The sequence below is a fragment of the Equus caballus genome, chromosome 18 (genome assembly GCF_041296265.1).
Source record: "Equus caballus isolate H_3958 breed thoroughbred chromosome 18, TB-T2T, whole genome shotgun sequence".
Lineage (NCBI taxonomy): Eukaryota > Metazoa > Chordata > Mammalia > Perissodactyla > Equidae > Equus > Equus caballus.
Window position 1 is genome coordinate 43,270,210 of NC_091701.1, and position 22,126 is coordinate 43,292,335.

Genomic DNA, 22,126 nt, shown 5'->3' on the forward strand with positions numbered 1-22,126 from the left:
GGACAATAAAACTTCCCCCGAAAGTTCTTAGTTTGTCAGAGGATGTGAGAAATATCTTTACTGAGAGATATTTAAGAAATAGTTCGTGACCCATCCATCTGGAATGATTCCCAGGAAGCCTGCTGGGTGGGGGAACGATTTGGTAATAAGATCAGCGGACAGTCTTCCCGCCCTGAGGCTCTGAGACCCTGTAGGCAGCCCTGCTCACAGTCTGAGCAGGGGACCGTGTGGCAACGTGGCTTTGCATTCGTTGATTTCATCTTTTGCTAAGTTCCTGGTATAATAAGATGTTTAAAATTGTTCTAAGTTTCATTTGTTATTTTTATTCATAAAGGGAACAAGAAAAAGAAAGAAAACAAAATCACATTTGTGCAAAATAATCTTATCTCATAATTTATAGGCAGAATATATATTTATATGTATAATACATATATACCATTGAATACATGTGTTATACTTCTATTTTTCGCATATTGTAGCTATAAAAAACAAACCATATGTCATTACATTTATCCAACCTCTTGCTCATCTGGAAAGACTTTTTTCCTCAAGCTTCTAAGAGTCTTTAATGTGAACCAATTAAAACATTGCAATTTTTCAAAGGCTTCTGTGAAAGGAAGTAACTTCAGCCATTAGAAAATTAAAATTTGAAATCTATATACTAAAAAAGGGCAGAAAATGCAAAAATGGAGTTATAAGCTTTTTCCTATTCATTATGCCTTGTAATCAGACTTGCCCCTTGCCTGAAACTTCCTCAGTGTTGCCAACTCACATTTTATCAGATGTATTGTAAAGATATGCCCAGTTTTTTGGTGATACTGAAATGATATAATTATAGAGTGGAGGATAATTTATAAAGCCCACTAGGCTATTATCCTATTTTTTTTAAAGATTGGCACCTGAGCTAACAACCGTTGCCTCCAATCTTCTTTTTTTTTTTCTTCTACTTTTTCTCCCCAAATCCCCCCTGTACATTGTTGCATGTTTTAGTTGTGGGTCCTTCTAGTGATGGCATGTGGGATGCCACCTCAGCATGGTCTGATGAGCGGTGCCATGTCCACGCCCAGGATCGGAACCGGCAAAACCCTGGGCCGCTGAAGCGAAGCGCACGAACTGAACCACTTGGCCTCGGGGCCAGTCCTTCCTTATTATCCTTTTTTAAGTAGAGTCCAATTTATTGCAATTCACTGTTTGGCTATTTTATTCTTCAAACATAGAGAATCAATTTCTACAATTTCATTTTGTAGTAAAGTACCAAAAATAATTTATTTTTGCACTTAGAAATAGTTCTACGGCCAGGAAGTCTTCAGTGCTGTGTTCTATCCTGACTCTTTCTTGCTGAAAAGTAGATTCTTTCTTTGTTGCCACGTTGTCAGAGGAAGTCAAGACTGATTTTTTCACTTCCATTTTAATAAAAGTCTTTTTCTCTTCATAGAACACACTAGCATATCAACTGTGAGCCTTTTCTTCTGCTGAAGAAAGGTAGCTTCTCTCTTTCTTTCTCATAAACCTGGTTCATGCTGATCAGGGCGCTCCTCCATGAACACTGATCAGCCAAACTCTAGAAATCAAAGACCATGGCTCTGACACGTTTTTTTGTATCCTTTCACTCAACACTAGGCATAGCGCATAGCAAAAGAGGTGATTCAATGGATTATCTTAAACCTTGGTTTGATTTATTAAGCACCAAATTGAGTCTAATGTTTTTATGGACCCTTGTCCTACTTAAATGTATTTATTATTTAGGACAGTTGACATTGACGAAAAGAATCAAACATATATTATACATTCAGGGTATATTTGATGAAATACCTAGATGAAAGTGTAATATCCTTTCATTCTTGTGGTTAACATGCAGGACCAACCACCTGATTAGGTGATTATTTTTTCACTTTTCACCTGGAATTCATATACAGGCTCAATTATAGGCAGTAGATTTAGAAAAAAACAATAATTTGAGTGGAATAGGAAATATTTCTATCGTTTAAGGCCAGATTGTTTTTACTTCAGAGATGAAGAGCAAGTCCCCTAGGATAATACAAATAGCTACCATTTATTGAATGCCTAATAAGGGCAAAACTCTCTGAATATACTGTTGTCTAATTCTCCCAATACACAGTAAGTTAAATATTTTTGTCTTTGTTTTACAAATAATGAGACGAGGACTTAGAACAGGCAACCAAGTTGCTTAAAGTCACATCTGGATATGAATCCAGACCATGCTGCCTTTCTAGAGCGAGGCTCGGTCTTTCTAGAGCGAGGCTCTGTCTTTCTAGAGCGAGGCTCTGCGACGTACTGGTGGGAGCCAAAATCTCCCAACCTCAGAATCTGCCTTGACTGCTGTCTCAATCCATTCACAGCCGCCAGATGGCTAAGATAGCAAGACATCTAAAGATTAAACAATTGGCAATTCCAGGTATTTTATAGTTTAGCTTTTATTTTTAATGTGTATGATTCAGTGGTTTTTATTATATTCACAATGTTGTATAACCATCCTCTCTGTGTACTTCCAGAACTTTTTCATCATCCCCCAAAGAAACCTTGTAACGATTAACAGTCACTCCCCATTGCCCCTTTCCCAGCCCTTCCCAGCCCTTGACGACAGCTAATCTACTTTCTGTTTAGATACTTGCATATTCTGTACATTTCATACAAATGAAATCTCTCAATATGTGGCTTTTGTGTCTGACTTCTTTTACTTGGCATAATATTTTCAGAGTTCATCCATGTTGTTTTGAATGCTCATCAGGTATAAAGGATGGATCTGCAAAGGCTGAGAGGGTGAATCTTGTGGGTCTCCTCTCTTCTGTGTCCAGAGGTGTGGTGGTGTGAATCATAACTGAATAAAATAAGTACAACAGATTTTAATTTTTTCTTCAGTTGAGAAGGAAAATATTCCTTTTATTGGCAAATGAGGATGGATCAAAACAAATATTCATAAGGCACCCAAGAGCCTAATTTCCTGGAATATACTCTTCTTTTACAGGAAAAGCTTGAGTCTACTAATTCCAGAAACGATGCCATAATTATTATAGATTCCTTATGCTGAAAATCATTACAAATGAAGTTTTGTTTTTTGTGTGTGTGTGAGGAAGATTTGCCCTAAGCTAATATGTGCCAATCTTCCTCTACTTTATGTGTGGGATGCCTCCACAGCATGGCTGATGAGTGGAGTAAGTCAGCCCCTGGGATCCGAACCTGCAAACATGGGCCACTGAAGCAGAGCGTGCAGAACTTAACCACTCAGTCATGGGGCCGGCTCCACAAATGACTTTTTTTAAAACAGATTTTAAAAAAATTTATTCAGAGAAAATTCATGTAACAAAATCAAACCTTTGAAAGTGAACAATTCAGTGGTGTTCAGTACATTCACTATGCTGTGCAACCACCACGTTCAACTGGTACCAAAACATTTCCATCCATACAAAATAAATCGGCCCATCCACTAAGGAATTTCTCCTCATTTCCCCTCCTCCCATCCTCTGGCAACCACCAATCTATGTTCTATGTCTATGGATTTAACTATTCTGGATATTTCATATAAATGAGATCATACAATGGCCTTTTGTGTCTGGCTTCTTGTAGTCAGCATATTTTCAAGGTTCATTCACATTGTAGTGTGTATCAGTACTTCATTTTTTGTGGCTGAATAAATGCTTTTTTATGTGTATACCACAATTTATTCATCCATTCATCCACTGATGGACATTTGGGCTGTTTCTACCCTTTGACTATTGTGAATAGTGCTGCTGTGAACATGCCTGTCCATGTATGTTTGAGAACCTGTTTTCAATTTTTTGGGGTACATACCTAGGAGTGGAATTGCTAGGCTGTATGTTAATTGCATGTTTAACTTTTTGTTTTTTTTTTCTTTGAGGAAGATTAGCCTTGAGCTAACTGCTGCCAATCCTCCTCTTTTTGCTGAGGAAGACTGGCCCTGAGCTAACATCCACGCCCATCTTCCTCTACTTTATACGTGGGACACCTACCACAGCTTGGCGTGCCAAGCTGTGCCATGTCCGCACCCGGATCCAAACTGGCGAACCCCCCGCTGCTGAAGCGGAATGTGTGAACTTAGCCGCTGCACCACTGGGCTGGCCCCTGTATGTTTAACTTTTTGAAGAGCCATTGCACTGTTTTCCACAGCAGCTGAACCATCTTGCATTCCCATCAGCAATGTATGAGAGTTCCAACTTATCCACATTCTTTCCAATACTTGTTTCCTTTCTTTTATTTTTTTTATAGCCATCTTTGTAGGTGTGAGGTGATACTTCATTGTGGTTTTGATTTACATTTCCCTGACTGAGGATATTGAGCATCTTTTCCTGGGTTTGTTGGTCATTTGTATATCTTCTTTGGAAAAATGTCTATCCAAGTCCTTTACCCATTTTTTAATAGTGTTGTTGAATTGTAAGAGCTCCTTATATACTCTAGATACTAGACCCTACAAATAAAGTTATATATATATATAATACACACACACACATATATGCCTATATATGTAAATATGTATATTATACATACAAAACATATATACAAAATATGTAGAAAATATATATGAAATTCTTTTTCAAAAATGGATGAAATTTAAATTAAAAAACTGTACATTTTGGGGCTGACCCAGTGGCATAGTGGTTAAGTTTGCATGTTCCACTTTGGCGGCCCAAAGTTTGTAGGTTTGGATCCTGGGTGCAGACCTGCACACCACTTGTCAAGCCTTGCTGTGGCAGGCATTCCACATATAAAGTAGTGGAAGATGGGCATGGATGTTAGTTCAGGGCCAATCTTCCTCAGCAAAAAGAGGAGGATTGGCAGCAGATGTTAGCTCAGGGCTAATCTTCCTCAAGAAAAAAAAAATTATACATTTTAAACAACTACACATCTTAACAATTGCATTCATAGTTTCTGTGACTTTAATTATTCTCTGGCAAATATGACACAAGGACAATGTGAATATTGAGTAGCTATTTGTAAAGTTTACCACCTATTTTTAAGACTTTGATAATGATAAATTCCCAATATTTGTTAAGAGGAAATACTATGCAAAATACTAAGTATATGTAAAAAAACTGATACTAGAGTTTTCTATAGCAGGTTTCAGTGGGCACGGCTTTTTCACCAAAGAAGAATATGTAAACAATATTTTATGGCTCCTGATACTGTAACTTGAAAAAGTAAATACTAAAAGTACTCCGGATATGTGGACAGTGCTTTGCAACCTGGAGGCACAAATGTGATTTTTTTTTAAAGCATCCATTGATAACCCCTCACTAAAAACAGCAGAAAGATACAAAATGCTTATTTAACATGGAATCTTTTAAATTTTACTTTTTGTTGTTCTCAAAACTTGATCTGGAGGAATAAAAACCTCAGGTTTACACTTTCATTGTTCTTTCTTCCTGGAGCCTCTGCTTAGGCAGCTGCAGTGCTGTTGGCAAGATACATCCTATGCCAATTTGGGGACCTTTCTTGTGTGATCTCTTAGCAGCTTCCTCCCCATCCTGCCCTCTCCTGTAGCTCATGGCCATGGTGTGGAGTTGGTAGGGGACCAGGTGTGTGCAGACACAGAGCAGGGGTAACGTTAGAAGGTGTCCAGAAGAAATACTGATGAGTGGAGATAGGCGATGGGAAGATTAGAAAACTGATGCTACTTTGAGTCCAGTCACAAATTGGATTTGCATATTGAATGGCTTGCCTGTACATAACACAAAATTTTGCTGGGGCCAGAAACAAGATGCAAATCCCATATAAGTCACTAAGTTAAAGGGAGGCACAAAATTCCATTTTCAAAGCAACCCTACAAATATTTATTTAAGCAATCATTTAATGGCTACTTCATTAACTGTACTTAAATTCTAATAACGACTGATAAGGGCCTGCTACTAGGCTTATGTTTATTTATACTCTATATTGAATATTTGATTAATGACGATAATATATAACAAAGCCATCTGAAAAGGCATTCAACATATCCTTCTGGAATACCTGACAAACCACACTGCTTGTATTACATGGAGGTGTGGTGGTGGTAAGAAGGTCATGGTTCAGCAGACTTGAACCTATAAAATCTTGGATAACTTCCACACTTGTAGCCTATGTTCCTAATCGGAAATACACATACTTTAATTTCTAACTTACAGAGTTTGGAGAATTAAATTGAGTAATGTATATGGAGTACATGGTATGTAATTGACATCCCAAGAAAGGCAATTAAATTACTTAAAATAGAAATTGATACCCGGAGGCCAAATCTGGCTCACAGCTGAGTTTTCTTTACTCATAAATTAGTTGTTATGGGTTCAAAATTGACAGAGTGTTTACATTTAAAAACCCAATTTTCTGGTTTCTCTTGACAAAAATGAGTCTGGGAAACAATAGGCTCATGTTTCCACATGGCAACAGTTTGAACCATTGGTTGCTATCCCCTTAGATGCACTCACCAGCTTGCCAGAGTCCCACCCTTAGGTTCCTGGAGACTTTGCTGAGCCCCTCCTTGGTTTTCTTCATTCCTTCTGATTGCCTGGCTGGCCTTAGCAGTTGCTTGAGATTGGGAACATTGCTGCAAGGCATTTGTTACATTTGTCTAACACAAGATTCTCGACTAAAATTTAATTTATATAAAATCCATCTCATCAAGGAAGATGGCGGATAGTGATGGTGATGGCAATTCCTTTGAGAATGTTATCATATCAGAATCAAGTGAGATGCCATGGTGGGTCCCTGGCCTCACTTTTACAGCCTAAGTCAGGGAGAACACTTTAACCTCAGTGTTTCTAGGGAATATAAGATTGTTATCCCATCCCATCTCTATAAATAGAGCCTCAAAGGAGACCAATGAGAGCTCCATATTGAGAGGAAACAGAAATCCTCAGTGTAAATACTGTAATCCCAGAAATGATAGATCTGAGGAGAGAAGAGTGAACTAAAGCATGGGATTGACTCCTATTATCCAACCTATGGGCCTCAGGTTTTAGAAGCTGATTTAAGGCTTAGGAATTCTGTGTACTATCCCCTAATGGAACACAGAGGAATTCTTAGGGCTTGCAGACCCATGGGTCTAGCCCAGTAACTGTGGCACACAGAGGGAGTGATGGAATCTCAGGAAGAGAAGAAGCTTTCCTAAATCACAAGAAATAGAATTCAGTTCTCTTGATTCAGTTTGGCAGTTTTGCAGAACACAAGGCCCCACTCAGCTGCATCAGTGGGATCCTAGAAAGTTCAATTCACCCATGTTAAATGACCAACTCGAAAAACACTATCTAAAATGTACAGTTTTTGGAAGATATATTTCACTGGCTTATTTTTGGTGACTCCAAGCTTATAATCTGCATTTAAAGGAACCAACCAACCAAACTTTGGGTTTGAACTTATACGAGACATCTGATCAGGAGACAGAAACAGTGTAGGACATGGGTATCCTTGTTTTATAATATGAAAGAAACCATTAGTGCTTGAAATACATTTACTAAGTAAAATATGTTTTGAAACTCCATTTTTTTTTTAAAATAAAAGCTTCTAGAGTAATCAATAGCATTCCAGAAATTACTTTGACTTTTTTCCAGTATGAACATTTTGTGGCAAACTTCCTCAGTCTGTAGTGTCCCGGAGATTCATCTAGAAGCAGGGAATATTGGAGATTGGATAGTGCAGTGGGCTGTGTTTCCATTTCCTAACCTAAATTATATTTGTTTCAAAGATAAACGTCTTTTAGATTTTTGGCTAAGATTATGTCCTCCGTTACCCCATTCCCATGACTGTGGGCCACCCGCTGCTCAGGGATTTTTCTTCCTCTTTGCTTTGAGGGGAAACAGTAAGTTCCTTTTATATACTAAGTTGCAAAAAGGGCAAGATCTGTTTCCACTGTGAGATCACACATAAGGATTTGAGTTTCACAGGCCCTCCTATCCACAGAAGATGGTACTACATTCAGCAAATATTTCTCAGCCTCCTCCACTTTATTCCAGGGACCGTTTAGACCCAGGGCGCAGAAAAGTAAAGAGACAGGCAGGCTCACTGCTCACAGGGAGCTTATATTCTAATCTGCGAAATAGGTAACAAGTAGGCACATACATAAATAAAATAATTTCCAATGTTTACCAGTGCTATCAAGAAAGCAAAATTAGATAATGTGGCTGAAAGTCTCTGGCTGTGGTGGAAGCAACGTTCAACCCAGTGACCGGAGAAGTTCTCTCTAAGGTGATAACACCTGAGCTGAGACCTAAATGACAAGGAGACAGCCAAGTGAAAATTTGAGAAAACAACATTCCAGTCCCTGAAACAGAAATAAGCTTGGTCTGCACAAAAAAACCCCACAAAGGAGACCCGTGTGGCTGGAGTTGGAGGGCAATGGGAGAGTGGTGGAGAGACGGCCAGAGCAGAAGGCCTGTGTGGTGCTTTGTAGGTCGTGCATGAAGCTGGGTGAGTGAACTGTCCATGTTGTTCAACCGCACATTTCTCTGGCAGTGTGTCTTCCCCAAAGGCATTTCCATGACTACTGTCACACATAGTCAACTCCTCAGACAAGTATGGGGATACGGGGATGAACGACTCATTCAAGATCAAGTATCAAGGTGGATGAGCTTCCTTGGACACTCGTGACTTCTATATGGAAGTATTATTATCCTCCATTTCAGATAGAAGGAAACTGAAGCAGAAAGAACTTATGAAAAGTGACCAAAGTTACACAGCTAGCATGTTACTGAGCTGAGACTCAAACCAAGTAGTCTGACTTGAGTATCCATGCCCTTACCTATTACAGTCTGCTACCTCTAAAATGAGTTATGATGAACATAGTATATTTAAAAGAATTGACATATGAGCTATCTTGTATTTCATTTGAAAGGAAGAAATTTACAATATTGTAAAGCGTTACTTTAATCTTCTAAAGAAAAGGAGAAAGCAGCATTGTTTTTTGTTGGTATATGAAGCACTTGTATATATTAAAGCATCATCACTTTTTACCATCTCTTAAAACTGGAAATTTAGTTAGTGTCAATGTGATATAAGTAAATTTTGTGATGTATCCAAAACTTCTGCTGTGTCTATGAATATCTGAAAGGATGTTTCAGTAACAAACTGAATATACGTGAATGAATAGTAGTTTATAACACACAAATAATTTTTATATTATTTTGTGTTTCATTAAGACATTTATTTCAAAAATCGACCCTCTGTAATAGTGAGAAAAATTCCTGGCCCTAATAACTAATGATTAGCAAAGATGTTACTGTCTTTGCTTGTCAATGAACAGTGCTTATGAAAGAAGGAAGATGAGTTGTCAAACCCTTGCGGCATGACCTTGGCTTGATTACTGCTCTCTCTTACTCACAGGATGCAGACTCTGGATAACCACAGAGTGAAGGACGTAATGCTGTACCAACGAATATTTATTAAAACAAACTGTCAAAGCATATGCATTAATTAGAGTATTAATTAGAAGTCAATAAAATGAAATCATATTGTTCTAGCTTGCCAAAGATACTACCTGTGTGTCCAAAAGAAGTGTTTATGACCAGCATGTTAGTATTACATGCCAATAATCTGAGCAGGTGGTCATTACAGACTTTTGCTAGGAGCCAGATCATTTCCCCACGAATAGCCTGGTAAGGTCCAGGCACTTATTTCTCTCTGAATTAGAAATTATTCCACTTCAAATTGCCAAGGTACCTGTCCATAAGGCCAAGGAAATATTTTAGCAGTTCTCTTTTAACACGCTGAGAATAATTTACTGTGTTCAGAATTTTTTTTGATCTGTTTTATTGGATAAACTCAAAATATCTGCTTTACTAGATAAATTTAAAATATCTGTTAGGTGCCTTCTTTCTTCTTTACAAACAGCATAATTGAAAGCATTGTTTTGGTAGAATCTTCTCAGAAGATCACATAGTCACCATTTAAATTAGCCCTAATTCATTTTACGTTTGCTTATTTTACTGTTAACTTTCCCAGAACCGTATTTTTTTTACAATTAGAACATCTGAATTTTAATTACATTACCATCAAGAAGCTCATTAAAGTCACTTAATTGGCAACATTTCCAAAAAAACCTTAGCTGGGTTTAATATATTTTAAAGAGTTACTGTCAAAGTATAATTTCACCATTACAAACAGCTTGGCAACAACATTTGCATAAAGATCTGTCAGTTTCTGAAAAATGCTCAAATGTTGGGAAAATCAGATTCGTTAAGTTGCCCTTACTGAAAGAGTCTAGAAACGGAGAAATTGTCATATATTCATCTTTGTAACCCCTGCAGTATCCAGAATACTGCCATGTACAGCTTAGGTACTCCAAAAATCTTTCTTAAAGAAAATAAATCACACATTTTACACTTTGGGATAGATTTAAAAAAAATTTTAAATCTCCATAAAAGTTCCCTCATTTGTGTTAAATTTAACAAAATACCCATTTTCTTGCTGCTTCTTTCTCATTCACTCTAAGAAATAGTAAATAATCACTTTGAATTTTGGAACCTTCTAAAAAAGCTCTAAGCCCAGCATTGCAGGTCTAGAATTTGAGATTATTTGAGATGGTATAATCTTTTATGGTTTCTCTCTTACATGTACTAGAATCCCACCAATCTCATTTGAACTTGAATTATAGTTACATTCGTTTCGCATCTTTACAAGACTTTAAGCCCCTGCCTATAGATATATGTCCTGTTTAATATACATGTCTACCTTGCCGGGGTGTGGGGACGTGGGGGGAACCTGCAGTGCCTAAAACAGTGGCTTGCAATTGCATTTGTTGAATGAATGAATGAAAATCTCAAGTTTGTGATATATGAAGGATGATTATACTTTGCAGCGTTAATTAGGATATTGGGACACTGTCCTCCCCAAATCTCATAGGCAAGAATAAAATGCGGTAAATGATAGCTATTATTATAATTTGCTTCCTATAAATAGAAAAGGTAACATGTTTTTGAATCTTCCCTTTTAATTTGGTATTTCCTACTAAAATCTTTCCCCTTTGTACTTTATGTACCTTTTATCTTCCAAGCCAAAAGAAGAATCTAGTAAAGCCGTACAAAATGTGCACATGTAAAAAACAACTGCCTCTCAAGTTGCTGCCTTGCCCTTCGCTGCATCCTCAAAGTCCTGCACAGTGTCTGGTACACATACAGATCCCATGTTTGTTGAATAAATGAAGAAATCCACAAACACATGCTGACGGTCCTGAGGAGCACCTAAACGATTCCACCCGGGGTCCGGGAAGGCTTTATCAACAGTAATGTGGAGAACCTGAGTCTTCCGTGAACACAGACGCATGTACTCACTCACCAATTGGTGAGCTTCAACCATATGCTATGTTCCAAGACATGGACTGTGAAGCTTCTTCTAGGACAGCACCGTCCAATAACACTTTCTCTGATGATGGAAATGTTCTACTTCTAATATCTACAATGCTATTTTGTAGACTGTGGAGAATCGCTGGAGTTTCTACAGGCTAAATGATGCAGTTAGATTCATCTTTTAGAAGTTGCCTCTGTGGCAGTGGGAACAAAGGCCTGAAGCTGGAGACCACTCATTGCACATTGGCATTAAATACCGGCTTTCCATATTCCACAAAAGCAGAAGATAAGCTAAAGTATCAAGGTTGTCTCATTTTTTGTAATTGCACTGTTGTCTCCCTTGGTAGAATACTAGGAAATGACTGTTGGTTATTCTCCTCTCCCTAGTGGAAGAGAGTGAATGGTAAGAAAATTAAGAGGAAACCTGGGCTTGCTTCAGAGGCTGCTCCATGCAGAGCAGAAAGAGAAGGTAGTAGCTTCTTTCTGACCCTCAGGGCATCAGCAGTTCCACGGCTGTGAAGAGGAAGAGCTGTGGCCAGTTGTGAAACTGTGAGGGCGTTGCCCAGGCTCCCTGACTGCCACAAAGCACTTCTTCCTGACCAGCAAGATGGGGCTATGTTGTCTGAGTGGGAGGCACGGTTTCAGAAAGCGGTAGTGGAAAACGTGCTGGACTGAGAAATGTCTAGAAACTCCAAAGGAGTCTCTGGTCTATGATCTCCGAGGTCCCTTCCTGCTGCAATGTGCCATGCTGGATTGGTTCTCCTGGCTATAGAGAATGAGAGAAGGCATGAGGATCTTCTACCTGCAACTGGGAAGAATCAAGCTGGGAATGGGGAGAAAGCCTCCAGGGCAATCAAGGGTTAGGAAGCATGTCAACGAACAGTCCTTAGGCAGTGGCTTCATGGATACTTCCAATATTCATCTAAGAAACAGCCTCTGGTGACCTGATGTGCATCTTTTTAACTCTGTGGCAATCACAGAGATGACAAGCTGCCCATAAGTTTCTTATTGACAGGGACAGTTACTGGCTTAGCGTTGCCTTTGGGATTACAGGCATTATGGCTTTTTCTTTTTCTTTTTCAAAATGAACTCTATAACGTAGAACTAAAACCCCAGAAAAATCTTGTAGATATCACGTTTTCCCTCTCCAGCTATTGATGTCCATTTTATCTAATTTCTTGTGTTGTTTAGTTTGGCGTGGTTTGGCAATCTGAAGGCAGTTACCATTACTAATTCTAAAAAGGGATACAAAAATAGGAACATTTCCAAATTTGAAACATTTCTTAAAAGGAGCCCGAATTCAAAATTCTGACTTTATCCTTATGAAATGCTTTTGGCAATGTTGAAGAAATCTTCTGGGAGAAATTTAATAAACATTTCTTGGAAGGACAGCATAGAGTGCAAACATCAGGGTGCATCTATAAAACTCATCTCAAACTTGATTTCTGAACAATGCTTTTCCATACTCTGAGCTGTTCATTCCAGCATTTGGAGGTTTAATTACAGAAATCCAAAACTGCTTCTAGATTCTTCTCCTCCATGACTACCCTAGTATTATTCATGTACTTGCCTAGCAGAAGCATTTCTTTCTGTGATAGAAACTGGAACTCGGAATTAACACACACACAGACGAATTAATAGCACTTTAACTTCTGACTTTATTTTTTTCCTCAAATGAACAGGTGATAAAACACTGTCTGTGTCCAAATCAGAAGGCATGGCTCACTTTTCTCTCCTTTCACAGAGTACCAGAAAATGTAAACAAGATTTAGGTTGAACTTCTGAGTCCTTCTAATTTTGTGCCAGCCTTTCAAACAACGTTCATTTGTTTGTTTATACCAACATTTAACAGCATAAAGAATAAAACAAGCAAATGGTCTGAGGCATTTATATAAAGTGTTCAGGTTGTGACAGGCTTGGATCGGCATCGTTTTTAGTCTGACAAAGAAAAACATTGCTTTAGGAAGTGGGTCATGTGGGTGTATAAGTGCTTCGTGGACAGGCCGGATATGCCGTGGTTCTGGTCCGAGTACCACTGAAACACGAGAGAAGAAACCTGTTTTATTCCTGCAGCCACACAATGCATCTAGCTTCGACTTTTTAATACTTTCAGGACCTGATAACTTTTCTAATATTGTGGTTGAAATTCTACCTAAGACTACTTGAATAAATAAAATAGTTTTCATATAAACATTTAGAGCAGGAAGATTGAAAGACCTTACATGAACCTTCACTATTGTTTCGTATTCTTTAAACTGATGCTTTAAATCTTGGTGGCTGACCTTTCCCAGTGGCCCCAGCCTCGGGGATCGGGAGGCAGGCATGGGTTCCAGAGCTTGTGCGCTGGGTCTGTTTCTTTGCTTCTCTGGAGCTTGGTTGTCTCATTTGAAAAATGAGGGGGTTGGATTCGATTTTCCCTAAAGCTCCTTCTGGCTCAAACATTCTCTGAGGCTCTTAGCCTCTGAATCTAATTCCTCTCTGTTGCAGAAAATCTACAACACATATAACCATAAATAGCCTTTATAGGAGTTAAAATAGTATCATTTAAAAAAAACCCAGGAAGCTGGTATTATAGGTTTAAACTTTATAATTGGAGAGATGCTGGTAAGATTATTGTTTTCACTGAATAAAGGTGGCTAATGGTTAGAATGTAATGCTCTGTACTTATAAGCTGAATTTCCTTTGGAGGTCATGATTAAAAAAAGTCGGAAAAATTTCACCTCATGCTTTGTAAATTATTTTAAAAAACAGAAATTTCTAAAAGATCCGGGTTTCCTTTTCTGGGTTCTTGTTCAACATAAGCAAGTGAGGGAGAATTTACGCTCACTGAAGAGGGGGAAAGACAGCTATTGGGGACTGTCTCCCTTGACTTGGCTTTCGCCTGATTTTCCTCCCTGCTTCCATTTCCCTTTTCTTACGCAACCTGGATTTTACAGCTAGCTCATTCATTCATTCACTCAGTAAAAATATAAGCTTCTGTGGGGGGCCTGGCCTGTGCCAGGCGCTGAGAACACGTAGATGAAAGGATTCTCTGACTCTGAGTGAAGCTGTATGACTTCAGGGAGCCTCTGAGGTTTCTGATAACATTCTGCAATTGCATCTTACTGAATAAACAGAATCTTCTAGCTGCGTTGGGACTCCCAGGTTTTGCACCCACAGGCCACGCTTACGTACACAGGAACACAGAACTGCTGGATGTTCGAGCTGGAAGACCACTTAATCTTGTGGACCCCTTCATTTTATATGTGAGTCCATTGGGGTCCCCAGAGGTGACATGGCTTGCCTAGTGATCTTCAGGGAGTTAATGAAAAGTCCAAGGTTCATTTGCTAATGTTCTGCCTAGTCTACCCTACAGCCTCTTTGTTAGGTTTTAGTGAAAAAATAAAAAATAAGATTCCTCCTTTCAGCTTAGGGGTCTAAGGCCGTGAACATGAGTAAAACGAAATTATGTACCATTGCTTGGAAATCCACTTGTGCATTAACCAGAGCTTTAGCAATCTGTGCTGAGTTTTGAAAGTGCACATTATCTGCAACAAAGAGAGAGAGTTAAAGTGCTGCTAAATACCAGAAAGCACAGAGTGACATGTACTGCCTGGAAATGAACACCAACAATTATCTAGTCATGCAGTTGACATTGTCAGCAGTGAGTAATCACACTCATTTATGGAAATGTCCCTGACTCTTAGGTACTGACCCTGAGCATAGGCATAGGAAGATGGTTAATGTTTCTTAAACAAAGTGATGCTGGCTCAGTATTTTTATGTGTAAGAGTCTTGCTTAAACCTCACCATCTGCTGTTCCGTGGATGAGAAGATAGTCTACATTTCTGAAATATTCTGCTCTTGCCATCACAGTTGAATTCTGGAAAAGAGGAAAAATTAACATTTTAGTTGCTGCAAGTTCTAATAGAAAACTAGCTAAATCATTGTGCAATGGACTTAGCACCAATACTGAAATTATGTATTGCTTTGCTTGATAAATATTTAAGAGTCAGAGCAACACATTTTCATCATCATTTGCATTACTTCCATCTGATTCTTAGCTTGAAAAACTGAAAGTTTATGTGTCATATGTTACATATGAGTGAGACCTTAGGCATAAATGATGCCCGCTCAAGCTGTGTAGGGTTTGGGGGTGGGGAGGAGGATGGGGAAAAGGGAGGTTAGGGAAGATAGGATGGGGAAAGAAAGAATAGAATCCAAATGAAGTAAATTCCTTCCTAGTGAGGTGTTTGGCAGCTAACAAAAGATCATCATATTTGCTTGGGGACCCAGCAAAGTGTAAATTCTGAATGACTGCTTTAAAATTATTTAGCATATTTGAAATAAGTTAATGACCTACATAAACAGAAAATGCTTACTTTATAGTGCTTGAGATTATCGTCCTTTGTTGGGAGACCCATGAATCGCTCTGTGTAGATAGACGCTATAAAATATATAAACATATGTTGTTTGCATGTAATATGTCATTTCATTAACCAACAAGACCCACTAGTTTGATAACTGCTACTCAACTCTCCCGTGTGGAGCTGCTGAGGAAGGTTCTTGCTTTCCTTTACTGTAACGCTCCACCCAAGTCATTTGCTCTGCAATCTGCCTCACTTGCGCTAGAGAGGCAATGGAGAAGGAGATGATGGAAACAGGAGCAGCTAACATTAGGAAGGGCTGGTCTTAAAACTTTTTCACTTCTATACAAAGCTCTTGAGCAGGGAGATGTTGAGATAGGAATGACCCCAGGGAATGACCTCATGATAATTTAAAATAAATCACAGATGCAGCTACCTCTAGTACTTTTCCTAGTGTCTGAATTAATCTGGGATGGAAATATGTTCCCCAAATCTTCCTCTCCCAGCACACACACACACACACACACATTTTTTTCCTGAATGAAGATTCTCTACAAGTCACAATTGTCTCATTTCTACCCCAACACAGGGAAGAGGATCTGATGAAAACTCATTTTTGAACAATTATTAGAGTTAATTCCAAAGAATCATCCTGTATTGATGTTAATCATAAAAATAGGCACACATGGGAGGTGTACTTTGCAAACAAATTTTTTCCGTCTTTGATTTCTGGAGCAATGGAGCTGGCAGCTGCAAATGCTGGTGTGGAGGTGAATTGCTTGGCCCCAGACTGACTTTGTGTAAAATGTGAATAAAAGCCAGTTACGCTGCAACTGTATGCCTGCAAAAACACAGAGTTAGCTCTGATTTTAAAGCTTTGGTTCGGCAGGGAGCACAAGGTTTCTGGGAGAGAATAAGATATATTGGATTTTGGGAATGTCTTCCCTCACGCTTAAGATTTCTTTGATTGTTACAACATGATTATAATGAATCATATAAACAACCTTGTTTACGGATTATATTTTCCCCAGTGATGCTGGGGTGAATTTTACTGCATAATTTGTTTTCCTAGCAACCTCAAATATAGAGTAATTATGTGTTAAATGTTTTCGCAGCAACATTTATGAAATGTTTCCATACCGTAATACTCCCAGCTGGAGACTGGAGCCACCGCTATCCCACATTTGAAAAGACCAGTTCCTGAAGCAAGGGCCAATGATGAAACGTAACCTCCATAGGACTGTAGAGACGTTGTTACAAGTCAGTCTCAGAATTACTTTCATAAACTCTCCGACATATTTTTACAGCAACTCTACTCACGATTAGTGCTGACGGGAGCCGGGAGCTATGGATAGGGTAGATTAAGTGTCTATCTTGCACCCTTGGCAGCAAGCTCCACCAGACGTACCAGTAATTTCACAACTAATAAATTATAAATTCTTAGTGTGCTGATCACAACGTAATAGGGGAAGTTTAAGAGATAGATACAATTACAAATTTTCTGCAAAAACTTTCTTTTTTTCCTCCCTCTATATTTTTCCAACCAAAACCTTGCTAGAGCAAAATTAGGATTTTACTTGAAAGAAATGCACAAAAAAAGCTTATTCCCAAAATGTAAAGGCACGATACTTCCCACAGTTTGCAAAAGTCATGTGAAGCAGAATTTATATCGGTGTATTTACTTATTTATGGTTACAACAGAATAGCAAGGGAAAGACATCAGAACCTTTGGGATAGTTAAAGGCATGGCCAGAGTTTGTGTATAATATAGTGTCATATACTCTGTTTTGAGGATTTCTGGAATAGCAGCTCAAAGGAGGAAAAGCCATTGGTGTCTTAAAAATCTTGCATATCCTTCCACAAATTTAATAGAAAAACAAAGAAATACAAAAGGGGATACAAATTGCACAGTCAGGAGTAGGTTTAGCTCTCAATTTTCTTCCCCAAGGAATCAATAGGTGATTCAGAAATGTGACTCTGATAACAGAAGGAGATGTCTGCCCATGTCGCTTGGAAATTTGAACCTTTTTCTAAAAATGAGGAAATGAGCAGAGCAACGCAGTAAAGCTGCATCTCCCCCTGGAAGATGAATTTGGTCTGTATAAACATGCGGGGAGAGGGACGCTTCTCCTGGGAACACGGATTAAGCAGTGTTCTGGGACATGGACCCCCAAAAAGGTGTGCCCTAGATTAGGAAGTGATTCTCAGCATGTATTCTCCATCCTACAAATTATAAGAGGACAATGTGACTTTCCAACTAAGGACATGTCTTGTTTTTAGGACCTTATTACCATAAACTTCTGGGAATCATTTCCCTCGGGTCAGCAGAGATCCTATCACTTTTGCCACAGAAAAGTCAGTTCTTAGAGAGTGTGCAAGAACGAGATGAGTGAGAGCTCTATGGAGCAAGAGACAGACAGACAGATGGTGATGGCAGCAGGTCAGTGGCAGGGGTCTATTCTTAAGCTACAAAATTCATGCAGTGGGAGAATAAGCTAAACAATCCTGCTGAATTCAGCAGTTAAAGGATGAAGTCCCTTACTAGTTTACAGTTTTTTGTTTCCAGCTCTGGGGAATTTTATTGAGGACACTTGGCTTCAAAACCCAGAATAAAAGAGGCAGCCCCAATGATACATGGCCTCCTTTTATTATATTTGGAGAAGAACTAACACGTGTTTTAATAGGGGGGAAATATATTTTAAAAATAGAAGGAACATTTGGGTTTAAAAATGATTTTGGTAAGAGAAAATTCTCTATCAGCTTCAAACATTGACTTATATAAAAATAATTTGTTTTATGAGTAGGTTAGCAACAAGTATTACTGAAAGAGAAGATCTCTCCTTCCTTCTTAATTTTAGGTTCAAATGAAAGCAAAGTAAGCCTGAGTCCTTTAGAAATGTCATTATTGTGTACAGTTTTATGGGAAAAGTATGTTCCTTGAAAATAGCAATTCTGGATCCTTATTCTCCACTCTATGCCCCAGAACAGGAAATAGCATGAAGTGAAATTTAAAATGGAAAACATTTGCACGTAGTAAAAAGGTTTTTGAACGTTTCTGTTCAAAACCTTAGAAATTGTTTACCTGTATTGACTCAGTGATTAGATGACAGTGCTGTATCTAAATAAAATTCCCTGTTTTAAGGATGAGTACAAATTGTCTCTAGGAATTTGTAAGAGCAAAGCTAGTGTAGCAGCAGCACAACAAAAGAAAGTGTGCTTTAAATTCTCAGGCAGCTTAGAAAAGCTATTCCTATTGTAGAAGTGAAGAGAAAAAAAAACCCTGAGTTGACTTTTTTCTGCTCTCCCATGGGTGGGGCTCTAAGGCAGAGTGGGTGGCTGCTGCAAGAAAAGAACCCACGGAGCAGATTGGCCATGAGAATTCTAGAATTTTGTCCTTTGCACTTAGATGCCTTGCCATTTTGTTTAAGTGAAGGATATCTTTAAAAACATTCTTAGAAGGGCACAGAATTTCAAGGGGTTTATGGAACACCCTTATGTGAGCCATAATGCACACTGAAACATTTTACCTCCAGGCCGTAATAACTAGCTAATGTTTGTATGGCCAAGGTTATTGCAATGTTCTTTAGAGTCCCACACAATCTGTCTCCCTTCTCCCACCTCAGACCTCCCCCTTCCTCACTGGCTGTCTTGATATTCTTTAAACTCTCCAAGCATGATCTGGCCCCAGGACTTTTGCAAATGCTGCCACCCTCTGCCCGCAACGCTCTTTCCCTAGAAATTGACATGGCTCACTTTCTCCCCATTTCAAGTCTTGAGTCAAAAAAAAAAGTCTCATTTGTCTTCTAATCTAAATTGCATCAACCCTGCGTCAGGCTCCTTTCTTGTTCTGTTTTGTTTTGTTTTTCCCCATGGTACTTATCATCCTTTAACATCCTATACGTTTTGCTTATTTTTCTTGCTTATTATCTTTCTCCCCAACCATTTCCACCTCCGTAAAGGTAGAGATTTTTATCTGTCTTCTTAATGAATGTATTCTCAGCACTAAGAATATGGCCTGAAACACAGGAGGGAATAGAATAAAAATTTGCTGAATATACAACTTTGCTATTAACTCATCTAATCTTCACAATGCCTTGGTGAGGAAATTATTGCTCATTTCATGATGAGGAAGGTAAGGCCCAGAGTGGACTGAGACTAGTTATGGAGTTAGTAACCAGCAAAGCTGAGACTGAAAACCGGGACACCTAACTCTACAACCCATGCCATTTCCTGAGTATTCCTACACTAGGGCAACCTCATCAGAGAAGTTCAGAGTCTAACACAGTCTCATTAGAGGTGCATTTGTCCTACTTTTATATCGCTGATCACACATAGCAATTTAAATTGCTTATAATTAGTCACTGGAAGAGAAAGGAACTAAGATTAAATCATGAACTAATGCTTATTCAACACCACCTGGCTAGGCCTATATCAACAAAGCAAAGCCCATAAATGAGGTTGTTATTCTAATAATTTAGGCAAAACCCCTGCTGCTCTTCAATTGTCAGAATAACTGCTTCAAGTTTGCTTTGCATAAACCAGGGTTTTGCAGCTTCAGCACTATTGACATTTTGGACTGGATAATTCTTTTTTGGGGGGGTTGTCCTGTGTATTGTGGGGTATTTAACAGCATCTCTGGCCTCTACTCACTAGGTGCCAGTAGCACACTCCCAGTTGTGACAACCAAAAATGTCTTGAGACATTGCTAAATGTCCCCTGAGGGGCAAAATTGCCCAGTTAAGAACCACTATCATAACAGACACTTCCTAGGCATGGTGCTGGGTGCAGAGTGGATATCTGATAAGCAGCTAAAAACAGGACTACTGGGCTTTGATTTGTGTGAGCCAGAAAAATAAAAGGATAAGATAAAAATGCCTCTTCTCCCCTTCTTAATCTGGATAAGGGAAGGAAATGTAGGGTTTGCTGCTTATTGACCAATTAACTACAAAAGAAATTGTGCAGTGAGCTATAGCATATTTTCCAGACCACTAAAGTGTCTAACACTTCATGGAAACAGATACTTCCTTCCCTGATATGGAACATAATAATAGCTAAATAACCCTCATGGTCATTCTAAGCATTGTCTTCTTTCCCATCTCCAATTTCCCATAGGTCCCTGCTTTTGAACTGGAAAAGAGCACTCAGAGCTATACCCTCTTCCTGTATCCTACTTCGCTGCCTAAATTCAGACCCTTGGTATATGTTGTCAGTATTACTGCTCTCCTAGCTCGTTGGCCCACTCCCTCCCCCTCCTCAGGCCATTCTTCCCCCTGCAGCCAAGAATATCTTTCTAAGACACCAATTCCACTCCCTAGTGACTTCAAGAGCACTTCTCAAAGAGGTATTCATGGAATCCAATACTTTTTGGTAACACTGTATTAAACAAAATTTAAGAGGATTCTTTACTATTCCTTCAAAGAGCCTATATATACTATTATATAGAATTCATGATTGACCAAATTATTATACCAGAGAATCTTTTCCTGAAAATTTCCTGGGACACATTTGGGGGAATGTTGACTTAAATAATTAATTCAGTTTAAACAACATCATAGATCATGAGATGGCCAACTATTGTGTTAACCTTTGAGAAACAAGGCTTAAAAAAAGACAAAGTCCATTTCCTCAATGATCTTACATTCTCATGGGAGAAACCCGTAGACAGACAAGATGTTAATTCTTGTAAGAGCAGTATAAAGAGCTATTGGAACACAAACCAAGTCACGTGTGAGTTGGATCTTAAGGAACAAGTATGAATTTTTCATTTTGGAGTGAGAAAGAGGTGGGAATGGAAGAAGAGGATGGATATTGCAGGTGCAGGGGACAGGATTTACAAAATCGTGGGAACAGAGAAGCACAGACATAAGTCAAATTATTCGCAAAGTGTGGGGAGAAGTGGAGAGAGATGAGCCTGGAAAAATAGGTTGCAGCCAGATTGCCAAAGGCCTTGCACGCAAGGAAATATGTTTGGGCACTAGGTTGAGGTCAATGTGTAGCTCTAGAAAATACATAAGTAAAAAAGCAACATGATAAGAATTGTGTTTTGGAACAATAACCACATTAACAACATTGGAGCTTATGAGGCCAAAGGAAGGAGGCTAGTTAAGAGACAATTGGAATAGTTAAACCAGTGGCACCCAACCTATGGTCCATGGACCAAAAGAATCAGCATTACCTGGGATCTTGTTAGAAATGCAAACCTGGAGTTATGAATTGGAATCTCTGATGGTAGGACCCTGGAAACTGTGTTTTAACAAGTTCTCCTGGTGATGCTTATGTGAGCTCAACTTTGAGAAGCACTGGTCTAAATTACATACGAAGAAACTTGAACTGAGGCAACATCAGTGGGGATGATGGGAACAGATTTAGGTGTTTGAAGGTAGAATTGCCAGTATTTACTAACCAACAGAATGTTGGAGTCAGGGAGCAGAGGAAATTGAAAATAGCTCTGAACTTACTAATTTGGGTGACTGGGTGTGTGGTGAGCTCC

The 22,126-nt window shown here is 38.9% G+C and overlaps 1 protein-coding gene across 10 annotated transcripts in view; it reads right to left on the reverse strand.

Moving 5' to 3' along the window:
- Positions 1 to 12,925: 12,925 nt before the first annotated feature.
- Positions 12,926 to 22,126, reverse strand: part of FAP (fibroblast activation protein alpha) — a 74,216-nt gene continuing 65,015 nt past the window's right edge. For all 10 annotated transcript variants that reach the window (XM_023623020.2, XM_014732508.3, XM_014732509.3 and 7 more), the window contains 5 exons: positions 16,777 to 16,876; positions 15,652 to 15,716; positions 15,080 to 15,152; positions 14,745 to 14,818; positions 12,926 to 13,326 (listed from right to left, as the gene is read on the reverse strand). In XM_023623020.2, the coding sequence (XP_023478788.1) occupies positions 13,225 to 13,326; positions 14,745 to 14,818; positions 15,080 to 15,152; positions 15,652 to 15,716; positions 16,777 to 16,876 (414 nt within the window). In that variant the 3' untranslated portion in view covers positions 12,926 to 13,224. The remainder of the gene's footprint in view (positions 13,327 to 14,744; positions 14,819 to 15,079; positions 15,153 to 15,651; positions 15,717 to 16,776; positions 16,877 to 22,126) is intronic.